The sequence below is a fragment of the Monodelphis domestica genome, chromosome 7, assembly GCF_027887165.1.
Source record: "Monodelphis domestica isolate mMonDom1 chromosome 7, mMonDom1.pri, whole genome shotgun sequence".
In the NCBI taxonomy this organism is placed as follows: domain Eukaryota; kingdom Metazoa; phylum Chordata; class Mammalia; order Didelphimorphia; family Didelphidae; genus Monodelphis; species Monodelphis domestica.
The window spans coordinates 57,750,073-57,771,888 of NC_077233.1; the positions used below are offsets into that span (position 1 = coordinate 57,750,073).

General features: G+C 37.2%; 1 protein-coding gene across 4 annotated transcripts in view; it reads right to left on the bottom strand.

The window, feature by feature from the left end:
• C7H3orf20 (chromosome 7 C3orf20 homolog) overlaps positions 1–21,816 on the bottom strand; it is a 98,969-nt gene that overhangs the window by 51,084 nt on the left and 26,069 nt on the right. For 3 of the 4 annotated variants that reach the window (XM_007500269.3, XM_056804702.1, XM_016424507.2), the window contains 3 exons: positions 12,625–12,867; positions 4,311–4,463; positions 322–442 (listed from right to left, as the gene is read on the bottom strand). In XM_007500269.3, coding sequence (XP_007500331.2) covers positions 322–442; positions 4,311–4,463; positions 12,625–12,867 — 517 coding nt within the window. The remainder of the gene's footprint in view (positions 1–321; positions 443–4,310; positions 4,464–12,624; positions 12,868–21,816) is intronic. The other variant, XM_007500271.3, reaches the window with a different exon arrangement.

The window sequence follows — 21,816 nt, forward strand, 5'->3', positions numbered from 1 at the left end:
TTCATTATGGTATCCTCTCTAGGTCCTAGAAAAAAAACTGGGAACATAGTAGGTGCTTAATAAATGGAATAAATTCTCTGATGGGGCCCAGTATGTTTGCAGAACCATTCTCTGAATGAAGTTCTAATGGGGTTTAGGCAGCTACAGACAGATACACTTCCTCCTGAATGAACGAATCCTACGCTGAATGAATAAAATTTAGTGGATCCCAGTATAGTCCCAGAAAGATATAAATCTCATCCACTAATACATGGAAAAATCTACACAGGCCTAACCATTAACATATATTTCAATTCTATGAATTGGTGGATTGTCTCCTACCTTATACTCTAATGATAACAAGGTGCGCTTCTTGGAGGTCCAATTCCATTTGTGAACTGTATGCCCTGAGGAGTCCTTTATGGACCCTCCCTCATGATTCATCATAAACATACACGGACAGCTGAGAGAAAATACATAAGGATGAGCTGAAGGAAGCAAGGATACAACTTTTGACTAGACTTCCTTTAATAAGTTCTAGAGAAAAGTGTCTGTAAAGGCAGGGAAAGAGAGAGGTGGGTTCTTCTTGCCACAATGTACAAATGGACAGATTAGAGGCAAAGAAGGACAATTACCAGGGCTAAAGGCCTTGAAATATGCTCATACTGATAAATTTTTCTATAACATAGTTGGGATTTTTCTCAGTTGATTGAGAAAGGAAAAAGCATGATGGATTCCAGGACATGTCTGCCATATATCATGACCATCTTCCTTTGAGACTGTCCTCTAACATATGGCAGCCCTTTATGGTAGAAATGTCCCATCCTTTCTCTAAATCACCTGGGATCTTGAGAGACCCATAGATAAGAAAGCAAAATTCATTCTTCCCTTCACTCTCTACCTTCACACACAATATGAATTCTATCATCTTTCTTGCATTACAGTCTCATTTTTTCCAAAAGGAAAAAAAATAATTAGGGAAACAAGCAAAGAGACACTTTCCCAATTCTCTTAAGTAGATTAGGATGTTTTATACCTTTTATTTGCTTTCCTTTGAGAAAGATGCCCAGGAGTAGTCCATTGAGCTATAGCAGACATATTAAGAAAAGGGAGATAGATTTTATTTTCAAGGTTTGAAGTCTGTTGAAGAATAACCAGGGTAGTACTTTCAGAAAATAGATGAGTCATCTGAAGTTGTTCTTCTGAATCAGCATAGATTTCTGGCTGGGTAATAATGGCTGAGTCTGGAACCAATTTCCTAAAACTCCAACTGGGGAAAGCCTATAGATATGTTGTTTAGAGCCAAACTCAAGTCAAGATCTTGCAAAGCTCAGAACAGAAGAGTATACTCAGACTTTGTCTTTCATCTGACCATTTGGGGAGTACTGGAATCTTACAGGTTTCATCCTGAGCTGTCCTTGAAATCCTGGAATAACACAACATTGAATTCCCCATGGAAAGAGTAATAAAAAATCTAGAGTACACCATGCCATCCCAGACATTCTTTCCAGAAGTGCTTAGAACTTGGCTTTAACATAAAGTCCTAAGTCAGGAAATAAATTATAAGAATGAATTAATAACAACAAAAACAGAATTCTAACATAAAAAGTGATTATAATACTAGGGATGTTCAAGATATACAACAAAAGGAAGAGACTAGCTACAAAACACCTACAAGAAAAGTCTAAAAAGAAAAAATGCTTCTTGGGTACAAGTTTAATTATAATTTCTGAAAGAGATAAAATGAGAGCAGAAAAAAAGTTTAAGATATTTTCATAAATGAGGTGAGTACTAGAGTAAAAAATGTGAAAGAAATGAGATCTGTGGGGAAAAAAATTGTAAAGAGAACTTGCTCACACTCTCTGAAAATTAGAATGAACCAAATTGTAGTCATTGACCTCAATACTAACAGAAAAAAAATCTAAAACCCTTACCTCTCTTAGAATCAGTATAAGTATTGGTTCTAAGGCAGAATGATTAGTAAGGGCTAGGAAATTAGAGATAAATGACTTGGCCAGGGTTGCACAGCAAGGAAGTGTCTAAGGCCAGATTTTTTAATGGAAGACTTCTTGTTTCTAGGCCTGATTCTTTATCCACTGATCTACTGGTTGCCCCACTACTGAGACTTTTAAAACAAAACTAAATGGCTTAAAAAGAGGAGAAAATAATGTAACTCATAGCAAAAGCAACTGATCTGGAAAATAGATTAAGGAGAGAAAATTTTAAGATCATTGTACTACTTCAAAGCCAAGGGTGGGGGGGGGGGGAGCTTTTAATATGTGAAGCTGTGAAGAAAGAAAGCTGTGAAGATCTTTTAGAACTAGAAGGCAAGTAATTCATCAGTTATTTCCTGGAAGAAATCTCCAAATGAAAACTTCTAAGAGCATTATAGTTTCCAGGTCACAGGAAAAAATTCTACAAGTAGCCAGAAAGAAAGAGATCAAGTATGGAGGAAGGAGAGTTAGGATCACACATAATTTCCCAGGCACCAGTATGAAGGAGCAGAGAGCTTGGAATATGATATCTCAGAAGGAAAATGATATATGTTGCTTACATCCAAGAATAATTAATCCAACAAAACTGGACATCATCATATAGGAGAAAAATAAAATTTCATGAAATTGAGGATTTCCAAACATCCCTGATGAAAAGACCTGAGCTGAGCAGAAACTCTGAAGTGCAATAAAAGGAGTCAAGAGAAAAAGAAAAAGACAAACAAATGAACAATTATCAGGGGACTAAGGAAGGATAAAGTACTTACATTCAAATATGGGGAGGTGACACACATGTGCCCCTATGACCCTTACCATCAGAGTTAATAAAGTCCAATTAGACAAAGGATCTGAGAGTAGCCATGTTACATTTTTATGATTCTAAATTTAGAATGGAATAAAGGAGAAAGAAGAATTCACTGGGAACTACAGGAAGAGAAAAGAAGTTAAGTAAAATTATCTTACACAATTGGGATATGCAAGAAGTCTATATAATCAAGGAGGAAGGGGTCAGGGTAGTGACTGAATTTCAGACTCATCTGAACTTGTCAAAGGAGGGAAAAACACAAACACATATTCAGTTGGGTATCAAAATACATTTCACTCAACAGGGAAACTGGAGGAAAAAGGGAGAAGAGAGAGGAGGGAGGATTAAAGGAAGGATTAATTTTAAGCAAAATAAACCCTAAAATTGTAATTTGCAGTGTCAAAGAATTGGAAACTGGGGGAGTATCCTTCAATTATGGAATGAATGAAGAACTTATGGTATACAAATGTGAGGGGAATGGTATTGTCATATAAGCAATAATGAAGGGCATTGTTTCAGACAAACCTACGAATATTTATATGAAATGGTGCAGAGTTTAGTGAACAGAATGAGGAGAATAACTTATACAGTAACAATTTTATAAAGATAACTTTGAAAAACTTAGGAGTTCTGTTCAATGTAATGACCTTCCACAATTCCAGGACTCATGATGAAATGTGCTCTCCCACTGTTGAGAGAGTACAGATTGAGACTAATTTTCTTTTTAAACATAGTAAATGTGAGAATCTGTTTTGCTTAATTGTTTAATATGTTTCTAACAAGGATTTTGCCTTTCTTTATTCTCAATTGGTTGTAATGGTAGTGGTAAGCTGGCAAATGTTACAAATAAAAAAGGGTCTCTTTACTTTACACACAAAGAAGGCAGATTTTGGTTGACCAAAAAATTAAATTAAATTAAAAAATGGATGGATGACTCCATTTCAAGTATATATAAAAAGGATTCTTGTTAAGATATAGTTTGAACTAGATGGCCTTTAAGGCTCTAAATCTGACAGAACAATGAAATTGGTAAATATGAGCTTCTATGATTATTTTTATAGCTGGGGAGTCCCAACACCAATACTACTTCCACCCCCCAACATGATGCCATTGTATAGAGTTGATCACAGTAGAGGAGGGAGACTTGACTACTCACAGGCTTTGAATGAGATGGAAGTCAACAATCTATTACTTGTGATGGAAGGCCACCAGTCCTTACCCTTTGCCCTGTCACTATTTCTTACAATCCCCCTTAAAGAACCTAAGGACTTCTGGGTTTTGCAGTCTAACCTACTGCTGAACTTTTTGGACTCCTGAACCTTCTATCTGGCTAGCAGTTGAATTTTCCATGATGTGTTATCTCTCCAAACTAGAAAATGAACTCCTTGAGAAGATGAATTGTATATCTTTTTCTGTTTGTATTCCCAGCATAGTTCTTGGTATAATTTGAAGGCTTCGGCAATATTTTCTCTTTTTTTTTTTTAATTCAGAAATGATTTTCTCAGTATTACTTTTTCAAATAACCCACTCACCGGTTTTTGAGGTTATAGTTCACACTTCCATGACCTTCAGCAGTAAACAGACCTATTATGGGGAAGTTTGATGTATCATTGAAAATGCAGGTTGTATATCTTCCCTTGCAGCATGTAGGGATTTGACTCACAGCAACATGTCCTGAAGGATAGCTGGTGGGGTTAGTCAAGTCAGATAAAGAGAAATTTCTCAGTATTCTTGATGGGACCCAGGGAGCTACAGTAGAAAGCCTGCTTGATCTCAAGTCAAAAGTTCTGGCTACTCTTAGCAATGCAGTGATCTGGGACAATCCTGAAAGACATCTGACAGATAATGCTATCCATGGTCAGAGACAGAACTGTTGGAGTTGTCTTTCACATCAGTGTATAATTACAATTTTATTTGGGGGTTTTGGTTATGTAGGAGTTTGCTCTTGCCGCAATGACCAATATGAAAGTGTTTTGTATGACAATAAAAATAAATTTAAAAATAGGGGTGACAATAATAGCACTTATCACCAGGGTTATTGTGAATATCAAATGAGATATTTGTAAGGCACTTATCACAATGCCTGGAACATAGTATATACTTAATAAATACTTATTATCTCTGTTCCAGAAACATTGGGGAAAAAAAAATCTAAGTTCAAATCTGAGTTCTACAATAAACTAGTCATGTGACCTTGGATAAATAATGGAATCTCTCCAGACCTCAGTTTCCTCATCTACAAACCAAGGAGGGTGGGTAAGATTATTTTAAGGAACTAGGAATGATTAGGCTAATGAAGATTCAACTTAGGGCTTCCAGTTCTTGATATTAAATTTAAGATCCCTGGTCCTTTAAGTGTCTCCTAAAGGCAAGCATGTTCTTTATTTTCTTAATCTTATTAATCTCTTTTGCTTTTACATAGTCCTTATTTCTAAATACACTCCTTCCTGCCCCCAATCCCCATTGTCAGACAGTCATCTGTTCATCATAATAACAAAGATTTCAAAAAGAAGGGAGGGAAAATAGTTCAGAAAAACCATCACACTATAAACTGATTCTGACAGCATTTCCAATATTCCACTTCTGCAAAAAGGGAAGAATGTCCCTTCTTTTTCATTCTTTCCCTGCTTCTTGGACAACTTCTTTTGACAAACCTGTAGGAGCTGCCCAAATTACTTTCTATGCTTTCTAGCATGAAAGCATTCAACCATCACTCAGGATTGACCTTGGAGAACTTTCCCTTCTACTATTACCTCTGTGAGCTGTCCATGGTCTATTTCATAAGCAAAAATTATTTTACATATAGGAAGAAATATGCCTTCATAGCATGATGGCAGGGACAGGCACCTTCACTTCTTCAGTCTAGTCATGTTTCATTTTATTCCTTACTTTTCTTATTCACAATCACCTTCTGTCTTGCTACACATACCATCCCCTTTCCAGTTACAGAACCCCAATAAAATCAGTCCTGCCAAAGGGTGTGTTAATGTACTTTCATAGGGTTTCTGTTACAAAGATGGTTTTTATTTTGCTTTCCCCCCCATGGTTGGGGGAGGTGATCATTTAAAACATTTTTCATTTAAAAATAAGGCAAATACCTACATGTAGTGCTCTCCCACAACTGATGTCTTCTGACCATCAAGCAGGGCTTGAAATGAAGACAGGAAAATCTGGTCTCAAACAGTTCCTAGCTGTGTGACCCTGGGAAAGTCACTTAACCCTATTTGCCTAGTCCTTACCCTACTGTCTTATTTGTTAGTAAGATAGAAAGTAAAGGTTAAAAAAAAAAAGATGTGATACCAGCCTGTGCACTAGTCATAACTAGTGCAAGAGTGACACCTGTCTTGCAAAGCATCAATTTTATCATGGTCCCAGTATGGGTGGGAGTGGTGGGGCCAAAAGCCGGGTAGACAATCCTTCTAACAAACAAAGACTTTTGATGGGCTGGAATCCTGGGCTTAGATCATAAATATTTCATCCTCCTCCCCTGGCTAGCTTATAGGAACCTAATTCATGGACATCTTCATGGGGCACTAGGGTAGTTGATACTATTAAATTCAGTGAAGAGTTGGAAAAGGATAATGCAATTGGGGTGGGGTGGGGGAGAAGCACTTGAATGAGCCCTCTGTGTTTAATATACTACAATACATTGGGAAGCTGAGGCTGAATAAAGCGTGATGAATGGATTCATTTAGGCTAGAGAAATAATGTGACATCTTTGACTAGGAGCTTAAATTCTGAATTCCCAGTTCGGCTCAAAGGCCAAATTGAACTTGAGCACAGTACGGGAGCAGCCTGGGAGGATGCCTGCATGAGTCCCCCAGCCCCTTGGAAAGCTTGCTGAGCCAGCTCAGACAATATTCTACTTCCCCAGGGCCCCGGGCCCCTGAGCTGAAAGCTGAGTTATTCAAATTGCTCCCCTGATGTCTCTGTCCAGAAAAAAGAGAAAGAGGAAACCATCAATCCAAAGTGGCATTATGAAACTATCCCTAGAAAGGGAAGCTGGCCTGGAGGAAAGGGCACTAGACAGGGATCAAGGCTAGACCTGGCTCTTTGCTAATTAGTTGTCTGAATTGGGCCCAAGTACCTTCCCTTCCCTTGGCTTCTGTTAAATGAGAGGGCTGGACAAAACGATCTCTATGGTTTCAGCCAGCTGTGATGACATTCAGAATGCATACGTGTGACAGTGGCAGTGGTGAGCTGAGCTAATCTGCTGGATTGTTCCAATGGACTGGGCATGAGTTCTTTGTGGGCCATATGTTTGGGTTCTTTACTGAATGACTGGCACAGTAGCAGCTTCTGAAAGGCTATCAAGAGTCCCCAGGACTACATTTCCAAAACCCTAGGCCAAATGCCAAAGTCAATGAAGTCTGTCTTTGCCTTGGTACCTCTGTCCCTGAGGTGTCCATTATCTTCAAGTTGCCTTCAAGGCCAGAGTTCAGATCTGCCTTCACACATTTACTATTTCTGTGTGTGACCCTGGGAACTTATTTCTGTTTACCTCAGTTGCCTCAACTGAAAAATGGGGATAACAACAGCATCTACCTCATAGAGTTGTGAAAATCAAAGGAGATATTTGCAAAATGCTTACCACAGTGCTTCACTCATTGTAAGTTGACAAATCCTTGCTCCCTCCCTCCCTTCCTTTCTTCTTTCCTCCCTCTCTCCTTTCCTTCTTCCTTCCCTTCCTTCCTCCCTCCCTCCCTCCCTCCCTCCCTTCCTTCCTTCCTTCCTTCCTTCCTTCCTTCCTTCCTTCCTTCCTTCCTTCCTTCCTTCCTTCCTTCCTTCCTTCCTTCCTTCCTTCCTTCCTTCCTTCCTTCCTTCTCTTCAAAGCCTCTTACAATAAACCTTAATGAAAGATCTTATATCTTCATGGGATTCTACATGACTAGGACCTCAGGAAGCTCAGAAGGTAGCTGACCACAAAAGACTTCCCCAACAATACATACAACTCAAGGGAACACAGAGACAAACAGGGAACATTACTCGGGAATAAAAGACTTTCAGAGTCACATTGCCCCACAATAGTCTCACATGCCATTTTCTTTCTCCTTTTCTATCAAATGAGATACCAATACCCAGTGAATACCATGAATGCTAGTTCTTATTGATAGTTTTCCCGGCAGCCTATATGGAGTATCAGCTTAGAAAAAAAAGGGGGTGATTTCATCCTCTGCCCATAAGCAGCCCCAGATTGGTGAGTGGATACCATCGTGAGGGATATTAACTGCTCCTGCCTCCATGAATAAGAACAGTAAAACTTATTTTGCCAATAATCAATCACTAAGCAACAATATCAGTTCAAGACCTAGATGAGAAAAGTAAGAAAAAATGTCATTGGCGATGTAAAACTAGCCATTGTCATGGAAGCAATGAGGGAAACTGACTTGGGGAGTTGTCCAGTTAATACTCATTCAGAGCAAGCTGGAGGGTAGGACTGGCCAGGCACAGACACACATCAAAACAGACCTATTTTTATCAACAGCCAGGAGAGAGCTTAGAGGCCTCTAGTCCAAGCCCCTTAATTTAAAGATGAGGAAACCAAAGCCCAGCGAGAACTTCTTGCTAAACTTGTTTTTATGCTGGTTATTTCAGGATCAAACCCTTCCAGACTGAACCTGGACTTCACCAGATGATGACAGGGAATGTCTATCAAAAGCAAATACAACACCAGCTGTGTGACCCTGGGCAAGTCACTTGACCCCCATTGCCTAGCCCTTACCACTCTTCTGCCTTGGAGCCAATACACAGTATTGACTCCAAGACGGAAGGTAAGGGTTTAAAAAAAAAAAAAGCAAATACAACAAATTGAAAGGCACTGCATTCTAGGGATTTATGTGTATGTGTGCAGGGAGGGAGTAAGTAGTTCTAATATATATCTAGAAAACATCTTCCTATCACAACACATTATAATAATTAATATTTAGTGATGACCTTGACACATCAAGAAAAAATTACAATTGGGGGCAGCTGGGTGGCTCAGTGGATTGAGAGTTCAGACCCAGACATGGGAGGTTCTGGATTCAAATGTGAACTGACACTTCCTATCTGTGTGACCCTGGGCAAGTCACTTAACCCTCATTGCTTAGCCCTTACCACTCTTCTGCCTTAGAACCAATACCCAGTATTGATTCTAAGACGGAAGGTAAGGGTTTAAGAAGAAAAAAAGAAAAGAAAATGTTACACTTTTAAGTTACATATTCTCTTTAAGAAAGATGTACAAACAAGAGAATTAAAACACAACATGGAATAATAGAAAAACTTCTAAACTTCTGGTCAAAAGTTATCCTGGATGCATAAAATCATTCATACCTGGCAGTAAGCTTAAGATTCATTTTTTAACCCCTTACCTTGCATCTTAGAATCAATATCATGTATTGGTTCCAAGGCAGAAGAGTGGTAAGGGCTAGGCAATGGGGATTAAGTGACTTGCCCAGGGTCACACAGCTGGGAAGTATCTGAGGTGTAAGTCTTGAAATTTCTCAGACTTGTGAATGTTAAAAATTTCTACATTGAGGAATCCTCCATTGGAACAAATTCCCTACTGGAAACATTCCCCATTTTGATGTGAGAACTCACCAGGATCAGAAATGGGAGGACCTCTACTCCACCAGTACTTAAGACTTCTTTAGGGGAGAAAACTCCTTGCTAAACAATGAAAGTACTCGGACCCATGCTTATAATAAGGCAAGGAGTTCTTTGAGCCAGGCCTGTTTTTAGAATTGATACAATGGGATGCTAGGTACCTATAAAGGTCAGGCAGGTTTTCTCTTAACGAGATTAGTCGACTCAGCTGTGTTTTCTCTGGTTCAGAATTACTGAGGAGATTAGTCGACTTAGCAAGAATTCAGATGGACTGTCTTTTAGAAAACATCTATGGTGATTGGTAGATGGAAGAACTTAGGGGAGGTGACATAGGAAAAAAAACCCCTATATAAGAAAAGGTATTTCTTGAGCCTGAGGGTTTTTGAGGAGATCCTTGGAGATAGATCCTTTTGGAGGAGGCCCTTTGAAGATCTATTGAGAAGTCCCTTAGGAGGCTGACTCTGGCTGGAACTCCCTCTGAGGAGACTCTGTTCCCCAGACATCCTTGCTTAAGACAAATCTTGTGGTGAGTGATAAAAAACTGACTGATTCTCTCTCTCTTAAGACTCAGGTCTAGGCCATGTTGGCTTAAGGCCCTTCATACTTATACCTTTTCTTTCTCTCTCTCTCTTTCTTTGATTACTCATTGTATTATTAATTAAAATCTCTATAAAACCCAGTTGACTTGGGTATATTGAATAATTGGGAATATTTCCCTGGCAACCACCTTATATATTGATTTAAAAACCAAAACACTGTAGTGAAACATATTTTCTGCGGTCACAATTTACTCACCCTCTCTTATATCTAGCATAATTTGTATCTTCCATTTTAACTCACTACAGTTTATGTCTCTAACTATTTTAAATATAACAGTTTACAACATCAACCATTTTAATTATAACAGAGGCCAGATTTTAACTTAGGACCTCTTGTTACTAGGTCTGGCTCTCAATCCACTGAGCTACCCAGCTGTCCCCCTTAGATTCATTTTACAGATGAGGAAACTGATGCACTAAAAGTTAAGTGATTTGCCTAAGCTGATAATAGGTTCAGTTTCTGCTTTCTACATCTTAGCTATCTGTCCACAGGCAAATTCACTTCCCCTTTATTTCTCTGAGTCTCAGTTTCCTTACCTGTAAAAGGGTATAAAATACCACAATAGTACTTTTCATGTCTATTTTGAGACATTTAACATATTATTATTACTAAATTTCACTTTTGAGGAAGAGCTAGCTCATTGCTTGATTCTCCTCTCCCAATCCTCTGACTGCATTCTTCTTCTTCATTCCCTAAAAGCCTTCTTACCCTGGAAAATCTCTTTATCCTTGTAGCCCCGTTCTCTTATTGCTGAGTTCTTCATTTTGAAGAAATTCCCAGGTCAGTCCCAAGCTCAATCCTTCACTCTCTCATAGTTCTGATTCCTATTCTCCTGAGTTCCCTTCCACCCTTTCCCCAATCCTCTGCTTTTCAGCTCTATTTTATGAATTATCTTCATCCACTAGAATGTAAGCTCCTTTAGGGCAGGGATTATATTTCTTTTTGCTTGTATTTGTATTCCCAGCACTTAGCTTAGTGCTTGACACATTTTATTGTTGTTCAGTCATTTCAGTTGTGTCTGAATCTTGATGACCCCATTTGGGATTTTTTTGACAAGGTTCTGTAGCATAACAGGCATCTTAGCATCTTGGAAGTATGATTGATGGATTGATATTGTATCCTGTATATTCATTTACCAGACACATGGTCAGATCACTTAAGGTTCATTGTATGGAAAGGGACAATCCAAAGGACTAGAGCAAAGGACAATCAAATTCCTGGGCTGGGCGTTGACAGCCACAGAGTCCTGGCTCAGACTACATTCATTTATAAAGTGCAGGTTGGATTAATCTCCTCCTCTGTGATTCCATCATTGTCAATGCTACCAATGTAAAAACCTATATCATGTCATGTATTCATTAATCACCTCCCACTTGACATTCCTAAGGTCCCCAATAAAGGATGGGGAACATGTGCGAGCCTCTTCTTCCCTTCTCTTCTCTTACACCTCTTACTCTCACAGGGTTTGCTCTCCCTCTTGCCTCTTACAATCTTGATCTTGCTGTGTCCTATTATGTTCCTCATGTCTGACTGACTGAAGCAGCACAGCTGCCCCGCACATCTCCCATTAATCTCTTGACCACCTGGTGCTCCACACAGGTTCCTCATACTTATAATTTCTCCTCTGTTATCTTTCACTACAGAGGTATCTATGGAGGAGCTCACAACTCCCCAAGTGTTTTAACTTGTGGTCTCTGAGTCTTTATTCCTGTGTCTCTTGCCCTGACTGCCTTATCTATCTCTCATCCATATTCCTCTAGCCTCCATTATCCTTCTCAGGTCACCACCCACATGCAAACTATATAGGAACTGCAGGTCGATTCCCTATAGGTTCCCTCAAGGTTTTGCTGCTTCCCAAATATCTTGGAATTCAATGTTTTTTTCTTTCCAGATTTACAGTTTAGGGTTGGGAAGGGAAAATGGTGAATAATTACAAGGGGAAGAGTAAATGTTATAACATAAACAAAAAACAGTATCAGAATGCTGAATAGTTATCATTGACATGGAACTGGATAGCACTAAATTAAATAAGCTTCATCCCAAACCCAGCATAGAGTGGACTTGGCCCCTCAAGGCGCATCAAGATCTTTAGATTAAGTCATACTTTTTGTCCAGGAGAACCGCCATGTACATACCATACCCTCTTATTCCAAGCCTTGCTCTAGATCTCTCTTCCCCAAGAGAAAAAACTCTGGGCTTTGGCTCCTTCCACTTTGTAATCTACCCGACCTAGAGTAGTGGTCAAATTATGACAATCTAGGACCCTACCAAGGCAGTATGTCTATTCATTGCTCAATACAACTTCCTGCTCCAACCTCACCCGATTACTAGAAAGGGATGTTGGGACCCCAAGAAAATATACATATTAGTGCTCTTACCTTACCAACTCACTCTTAGATGATTGTTTATAAGGTCATTCAAGAACCCATAGATCTTAGTTCTTCTGACCTTAGAGAGGATTTTGGATTTGTGCTGGAAGGGTTGGTGTGTTTGGCACAGGGGAACTTAATTTATTCGCCGGGATAGAAGCCTGGGGCTTATGTTGTTCCAGATGCCCTAATCTAGGGGCGATAGGTCCATATCAATACTCTCCCAAAAGACTTGCCCCTGTGGGGATAGGCCACTGAAGTGAGGGGGTCCTTTTCACAAAGTGAAGGATACAAAACAAAGGTGGTTCCATCATAGAAGGAATAATGAAATCTGAAGGCCCTTTTCCACTTGGTCTCCAGTGACTGAGAATGATGGCCGATAGGATAGGGAGCGCGCTCCGTAGCATTTAAGGCAGTCTTCGAGTCCTTTTTAAATGGGCTTGATGGGTGAAAATTAGACCTTTTATCAATGTAGTTATGTAAAACGATAGGGAAAGAATATCTCCTCCCTTTCCAAGAGTTCCTTTCAGCTTCTCTGAAAGAAATTAGAGGTGAGTGAGATTCAATTGGGTTTCACCTCAACAAACTGGGCCCTTGGTCCAACTTCTTCCCCTGAGTCATTCTCAGTTCTATTCATGGGCTTGCTCTCCCTGGACTTTGCCTGAACAGTCTAGTAGCAGCAGGTTGGGCACAGGGTCATCTGAGAGTTAAATGTCAGGGAGAGATTTTTCCTCGTCTCTGAATCTATTAGGGCAAACTTCTAGATTCCAAATCTATCCACTCAGCTATGGCTTAGTCTGACCTGTTTACTGTGGGTTTAAAAAATATTGTGGCGGGGAGACCGCATCCCCGGTATTCCCCAGTGGTCCCCTCCCCAGGTGTGGGATTGGTCTTGAATGGACCAATCCCACGCTAGGGATGACCACGCCCCTTACTTCCTGGCATGGGATTAGTCCTGAATGGACCAATTCCGTGTAGGGAAGGGACCACGCCCCTCTACTTCCGGGCACAGGAGGACCAATCCTACACTAAAGAGGGACCTTTGAATCTGACTAGATTCAGGGTTGGGCTAGTCAATTTCAGGCTAGGAACTCTGGTGTTTTTTCTTTGAATAAAGTTTTTGTGAGATCAAAAAGATAGAGTTTTCTTTCAGCATTACACTAGCAAGGTGATTTTCACACAGTAGGCATTCAATTAACATTTGGTGAATTATATAAGCACATCTCACTATATCAGCTGCCTTAATAATAAGTCAAGATGGCAGAGTATAAGAATTTTTTTTCTACATTCTCCCAATATTCCCTCTAAAGAACTTAAAAAATTCATCAAGGGGTAAGTTAGGTGGCTCAGTATATATATTCAGGCCTAGAGATGAGAGGTACTGAGTTCAAATGTGGTCTCAGATCCTTCTAACTATATGACCCTGATAACACTTAACCTTAGTATAACCCTTACCCTTCTTTTGCCATGGAACTGGTGCAAAATATCAATTCTAAGACAAAAAGTGAAGGTTTTTTAAAAAGTGCATCACGAGGTAGCAGTTGGGAGGATGTGGGTTCAAATCTAACCTCAGACACCTGACCCATGATCCAATTCTGTCTTAGAACTGGCACTAAGACAGAAGGTAAAGGTTGAAAAAAATAATAATAAAGCATCAAATTGAATTCCAAGTTACATAGCCAACAGAAAGAAATAGGGAGTCATTTTTTACATCCTGGGATGGTTTGAGAGGAGAGAAAGAGAAGTTTGTGGACATTCTGGCACAGCAGAAGCGACAAGTTATAGGTCTTTGAGGTGACAACATTGGTAACAACGGCACCTGGAATACTTAGGGCAGAGACAGAAAGGGGATTAAACCCTTGGTTGGGAAGAGACTACAGAGGATCCCTATACTAGCATTGGGCTCAGGACTAGGTGCCATTTGGCAACTCCAAAGCCCATTACCCAGTTCCAGGTTGATGTTCCAGAGTGAAAGAGTTGTGGTCATGAGGGAGTAGAGGCTGTATCTGGGTAATGACTAAAGTATAGATAAGAAATGCATTGACCACACCTCTCCCCAGATCATACCACCTCATAAACACCAGATTTAACCACAGAGACAATTATTTTTTTAAGGATAATGACAATAATGAAACTATGCCAAAATATGTGGGATGTAGTCTAAGCAGAAGTACTTAGAGGAAAATTTGTACCTTTAAACATTTATATCGATAAAAATAGAGAATGGGCAAATCAATGAACTAGTCACACAACTTAAAAAAACAAACTAGAAATGTAAAATTAAAATAATTAAATATCAAAGCAGAAATTCTAAAAATCAAAGTAGATATCAACAAAAATTAAAGTTTTTTTAAAAAATCCATTGAACTTATAATAAAACCAGGAGCTGGTTTTATGGGAGGAGATCAGTACCATAGATTAAACCATTGGTTAATTTGATTAAAAAAAGAAAGAAAAAAATTGCCAGTTTCAAAAATGAAAAAAGTAAGCACCCTTCCAAAGAAAATGAAATTGAAGTAATTCTTACAGGTCATTTTATCCATTCGTATGCCAATAAAACTAAATTAAATGGATGAGTATTATAAAAATATTAATTTCTCAGTTTAACAAAAGAGGAAATAGAATACTTAAATAAATTTATCTTAGCAAAGAAAATTGAACAAACCATAAATAAGCTCCCTAAGTAAAACAACAATAACAACAACAAACCAGGACCAGATAATTTTACAAGCAAATTTTACAAAACATTTAAAGAATAATTAATTCTAAAACTACATAAGCTGTTTGAGAAACATAGGTAGAATCCTACCAAATTCTGTCTTTAATACAAATACTATTTTGATTCTAAATGAGAGAGTACAAAAAGAGAGGAAGAAAGATATAGATGAAGGTGCCTAATAAATATTGGTGGAAAAATGTTTAAATATTAACAAGTAGATTAGAGGAATATATCACAAAGATCATTCTCTATGACTGGGTTGGATTTATGCCAGAAATAAAGGGTTGATTTAATATTAAGAAAAATATAAGCACAATTGACACCAATAACAGCAATCACACAATTGTATTAATAGATGTGGGAAAAGTTTTTGGTGAAATACAACACCCATTCTTATAAAAAAATATAAAATACAGGAATAAATAGAGCCTTAAAAAAAACAAAAAAACTTGACCTTCCATCTTAGAATCAATACTGTGTATTGGTTCCAAGATAGAAGAGTGGTAAAGGCTAGGCAATGGGGGTTAAATGATTTGCCCAGGGTCACATAGCTAGGAAGTGTCTGAGACCACATTTGAACCCAGGACCTCCCATCTTTGGGCCTGGCTCTCAGTCCACTGACCTACCTAGTCACCCTTTAGAGCCTTTCTTAAGATGATAAATATTTTCTCTTTGGAATTTTGAAATTTTGATATTTTTTTTACAGGTAAATATAAAAACAAATTTCAAGTTTTTAAAAATTTTGATTTCCAAAGTTTCTTCCTCCCTTTCTTTACTCCCCTCCCTCTGAGAAGGCAAGCAATTTTATATAGATTATTATACATGTGCAATCAGACAACATATTTCCATATTAGTCATGTTTTAAAAGTAATTACAGAACAGGAAAAAAAAAACCCTCCAAGAAAAATAAAGTTAAAAAAGGTATGCTTCAAAACTGCATACAGTTTTTTCTCTGGAGGTGAATAGAGTTTTTCTTTGTTAGTTCTTAGGAATTCTCTTGGATCATTATATTGCTGAAAATGTGAAGTCATTCATTGTTGATTATCATACAATATTACTAAAGAAAAAAAAACTTCTTTGGATATAGACCTAGTAATGGTATTTCTGGGTCAAAGTATAAATGTATAGCCCTTTAGGTATAGTCCCAAATTGCTCTTCAGAATGGTTGGATCAGTTCATAGTTCTACCAACAGTGTATTAGTGTCCCAGTTTTTCCATATTCCTTCCAATATTTGTCATTTTTCTTTTCCATCCTATTAGCTAGTCTGATAGGTATGAGGTGGTATATCAAGTTGTTTTAATTTGCCTTTCTCTGATTAATGGTGATTTAGAGCATTTTTTCAAATGATTATAGATATTATTTTATATTATTTTTATATTATAGATAACTTTGATTTCTTCATTCTTCAGCATTTCTTCAGCATTCTTCATTTGTATCCTTTGACTATTTGTCAACTGAGGAATGTTCTTATAAATTTCATGCATTTTTCTATATGATTGAGAAAGGAGGTCTTTAGCAGAGAAACTTGCTTAAAATTTTTTTGACCCTCTTTTCTGCTTTCCTTCTAATCTTGACTATGATGGATTTGATTGTGCAAAAATATTTCAATTTAACTCAAACATCCATTTTACTTCTCATACTATTTTCTATCACTTGATTTGTCACAAATTCTTCCTTATCTATGGATCAGACAGGTTAAGATATTCCTGGTTCCCCTAATTGGCTTATGTGTATCACCATTTATGACTAAATAAAATACCCATTTTGACCTATCTTGGTGTAAGATATTGGTCTATGCCTAGTTTTTGCCAACTTGTTTCCCAATTTTCCCAACAATTTTTGTCAAATAATGAGTTCTTATCCCCTAAACCTGAACCAACCATTAGATTGCTATGGTCTTTATTATTATGTATGGTATACCTAATCTATTCCACTGGTCTATTTCTTAATTGTTTAGATATGATTGTGGAAAAATATGTTATAGAACTGTGTTTACATAGTTCTTGGATTTAACAGGTAGACTCCCAAGTATTTTATGTTGTCTCCAGTTATTTTAAATTAATTTCTCTTTTTACTCCTTCCTGCTGGATTTTTTTTGTAATATATAGAAATGCTGATAATTTACATCAGTTTATATCCTGCAACTTTGCTGATGTTGGTAATTATTTTAACTAGTTTTAGTTGATTCTCCAGGATTCTCTAAGTATGACATCATATAATCTGCTAAGTGATCATTTTGTTGTCTAATTTTAATTCATTTAATTTTTTCTTCTCTAATTGCTCTGTTGCATTTCTAATACAATATTAAATAATAGAGGTGATAATGGGCATCCTTGCTTCACTCCTGATCTTATTGGAAAAGCTTTTAGCTTATCCCCATTACAGATTGATTATTCGTACTAATGGTTTTAGATAGATACTACGGATCGTTTTTAGGAAAGCTACATTTATTTCTAAGCTCATGTTTTTAAAAGGAATGAATGGTGTCTTTTGTCAAAAAACGTTTCTGCGTCTATTGAGATGTTGGTTGTCTCTCGAACTGAGGATGACGATTGTCTTTGTGCGTTTTTGTGCACAAAGACACCTGTGCAATCTATTGAGATAATCATATAATTTTTTCTGTTTTTGTTATTGATATGGTCAATTATGATAATAGTTTCCCTAATATTGAACCAGTCTTGCATTCCTGATATAAATACAACCTGGTCATAGTAAATAGTCTTTGTGATATATTGCTCTAATCACCTTTTAGATATTTTATTTAAAAATTTTATATCAATATTCATTAAGACAGCAGATAGGTGGCTCATTTGATAGAGAGCCAGGCCTGGAGATGGGAAGTCCTGGGTTCAAAAGTGGCCTGACATATCCTAGCTGTATGATCCTGAGCAAGTCAGTTAACTGCATTTGCCTAACCCTTACCACTTTTCTACCTTGCAACCAATTCTTTGTATTGATTCTAAGACAGAAGATAGGAAGTTTTTAAAAAACATATACATTAAAAAAAAAAACATATACATTAGGGAATAATATGGAAAAGTTTCTTGTAATAATACATATATAACCCAGACTTAATTGCTTGACAGGAGGGGTTAGGGAAGAAGGGAGGGAGACAGTTTGGATCATATAAGTTCAGAAAACAAATTTGTTATTAAATCTGTCACATTTTGCAGATGACATGATGGTATGTTTACAGAACCATAGAGAATCAACAGAAACAATTAGCTTTAGCAAAGTTGCAGGATATAAAAGAAACCTGTGTGAATTATCAGCATTTCTATATATTACCAACAAAGCCCAGCAGGAAGAAATAGAAAGAGACATTCCATTGAAACTAATTGCAGACAGTATAAAAGACTTGTGAGTCTACTTGCCAAGATACATACTTGGCAGTACATGAACATAATTACAGATTACTTTTCAAATAAATAAAAACAAAGCTAAACAATAAAAGAAATATAAATTGTTTGTGGGTAGGCTGAGCCAATATAATAAATTTATACCACCTAAATTATTCAATGCTATACCGATCAAACTAGCAAAGAACTATTTTATAGAGATAGAAAAAATGATGACATGATGATGAACAAAAGGTCAATACTGTCAAGGGAATCAATGAAAAAGAAATGTGAAGGAAGAAGGCCTCAAAGTACAAGATCTCATACTATACTACAATGTGGTAATTATCAAAACTATGAGGTACTGGATAAGAAATAGAGTTGTTGATCAAATGGAATAGATTAGGTGTAATATACTTCCATTATGGGGCAACTAGGTGATGCAGTAGATAGTTTTAGGCCTGGAGTCAGGAAGACCTGAGTTCAAATACAGCTTCAGGTATTTACTATCTGTATGACCCTGGCAAGTCACTTCATCCTATTTGCCTCACTTTCCTGATCTATTAAATCATATCAAGAAGGAAATGGTAAACCCCTCTAGGTTCTTTGCCAATAAAAACCCAAATTAGGTTATAATTGTTAGACATGACTGAAAAGGCTGAACAACAACAAATACAGAAGTAAATGACCACAGTAACCTAGTGTTTGACAAACTTAAAGATCCACTTTACTGGGAAAAGAACTCACTATTAAACAAAAACTGCTAGGGAAACTGGAAAGAAGTCTGGCAAAAAATAGACACAGACCAACAACTGTGCTTTTATTTCATATGAAAAGTTTAAGTTATTTTAGTGAAATAAATTTTCTGCCTCCCAGAATCCAGAAACTGAACTCCTTGCGAAAGATGCCATGGAGATGTCTGTAGAGACAACACACTGCTCCAGGAGATCCTGAGCAAACCAGAGGTGCAGAATTGAACTTTGGTGGGTTAAATTCATTTGTTTTGTTAAATTAATTTATTTTGTTTAAATGCATTTGTTATACATATATATGAAAAAATATATATGTATGGAAATATATATATGTATTGTAGTAAACAGTTCATTTTGCAGAATCATTTTGCAGTATTCCTTTGCTTACTACAGTATATATATAGATATAGTTGTTGTTGAGAAAAAAGGGGACTGCCTCATTTTTTTTTTAAAAGTGCCAAGTATTTGGTTTTCTTCTGCTGTTTCTTTTATCTTAAAAATTGTTGAATTTCCCCATTTATATTAATGTATATACCCTTTATTTTGATTGTGATTGTAAGTTTATTTGTGTTTGTTATGATCCATTGGGGAGACTGGTCTCCCAAAGGATCACAGGGAGATATTGTGCATTTTGAAATGGATCTAAGTCTTGGGAGACTACATCTTCCAGGACTCTCTATTGCAACTTCCTCAAATACATCCCTCTTCCTTTGTGGGAGGTGTCAGAGGGAGAATAAAAGAAGAGAGAGGGTGGGTTTTGCGCCTTTTCCCACCAAACCTGAGTGGAGAGCTTTGGTCCCTGTGTATCTGCTGGAGATCAAACTTTCCTATACTTTCCCAAACCTTTCCTTGCCTAAAATCCTAAATAAAACGACCTGACTTTCTATTGAGTCTAGCTTTGATTTGATTTAAACTCCCTAGCCGAGTTAAGAGGAAAGCCTAGTCAATTTCCCTGTCATGGGGGGGGGGGGAGGGAGAAGGATCCCCAGCTACCTTCATATCCTTCCTCCTTCCTATCCTTTTCCCTCCTTTATCCCCAACCACACAACTCAAAGTATATACCAAGATAAGGACTAAAGGAGTGCATGATTTAGATTGATGGGTGATATTTTAAGCAAATTAGGGGAGGGTGGAAAAAATTATCTGTCAGATTCAGAGTTAGGGGTAGAGCTCATGACCAAATAAAAGATAGAGATAGAGAATATTGTGAGAGATATAATGGATAATCTTGATTATATGAAGTTAAAAAAGACTTTGCATAAGCAAAACCAATGCAGTAAAAATGAGAAGAAAAGTAGGAAACTTGGGATACCATTTTTACAGTAATTATCTCTGATAAAGGTCTCATTCTTAATTACATAGGAAATTGAGCCAAAATAATAAAAATAGGATCTATTCCTCAATTGATCAAAGGATATTAGTAGGCAGTTTTCAGAAGAAGAAATCAAAACTATCAACTATATTTTTTAATGCTCTAAATAATTTGTAATTAGAGAAATGTTCACTAAAACAACTTTAAGATAACATATCACACCCATTAGATTGGCTAACATGTAAGAAAGGGAAAATGGTAAATGCTGGAATGGATGTAGGGAAATCGATACATTTATGCATTATTAATAGAGCTGTAAACTGGTTCAACCATCCTGAAGAACAATTTGGAAATATACCCAAAGGGTTCTAAAACTGGGCATATCCTTTGACTTAGCAATACCACTATTAAGTCTGCATCCCATAGAAATCAAAAGAAAAGGGGGAAAACAATGTAAACAATAATATTTATAGTAGTTCTTTTTATGGTGGCAAAAAATTGGAAATCAGGAGAATGTCTGTCCTTTGGGAAAGGCTAAACAAGTTGTGGTATATGGTTGTGATAGAATACCATTGTGCTATAAGAAATGATGATCAGATGGTTTCTGAAAATCTTAAGAATCCTTATATGATCTGATGCAAGGAGAAGTGAGCAGAACCAAGAGAACATTGTATACACTAATAGCAATATTGTAACAATGATCAACTATGAAATGCTTAGCTACTTTGATCAATACAATGATCCACAGCAATCCTGAAGACATCATGATGAAAAATACTATTTTTCCTCCAGAGAGAGAACTGGTAATCTCTGATGATTAAAACACACACATACACATACATGTATATACACACATATGTGTATATATATGCATATTTATTTTTCTTGATCCTTTCTTACAACATGGCTAATGTAGAAATATATTTTGTATGATTTCATATGTGTAATAAGTATTCTATTTCCTTCCTTCTAAATGGGTAAGGTAAGGGTAGTAGGAGAGAGGGAAGGAATTTGGAGCTGAAAATAAAAATAATTGGTAGCATTTACATAGTAGCTCTTTTGTTTTGTAAAACATTTTACATGGTATAAGGCTGATAAAAGTTAACCTCTCTAGGGACTGAGTATGAGGCAGAATTTGAACTCAGGTCTTTCTTCCAAGTCCAGCATTCTATCAGCTATACAGTCTGGCTATTTAAAAAAAATAACTAAACACTCTAGAAATAGCTGATTCTATAATGTGATTTAAGGATCTACTCCTCCACAGGTTCTCTTTGTGGGAGAAGTTACCCACTGTCTCTAAAAGGTATGGTATTACGGTCTGGTTGCTCTCTAAAAGCCTTTTGCAACTGCTGGGCTGATACC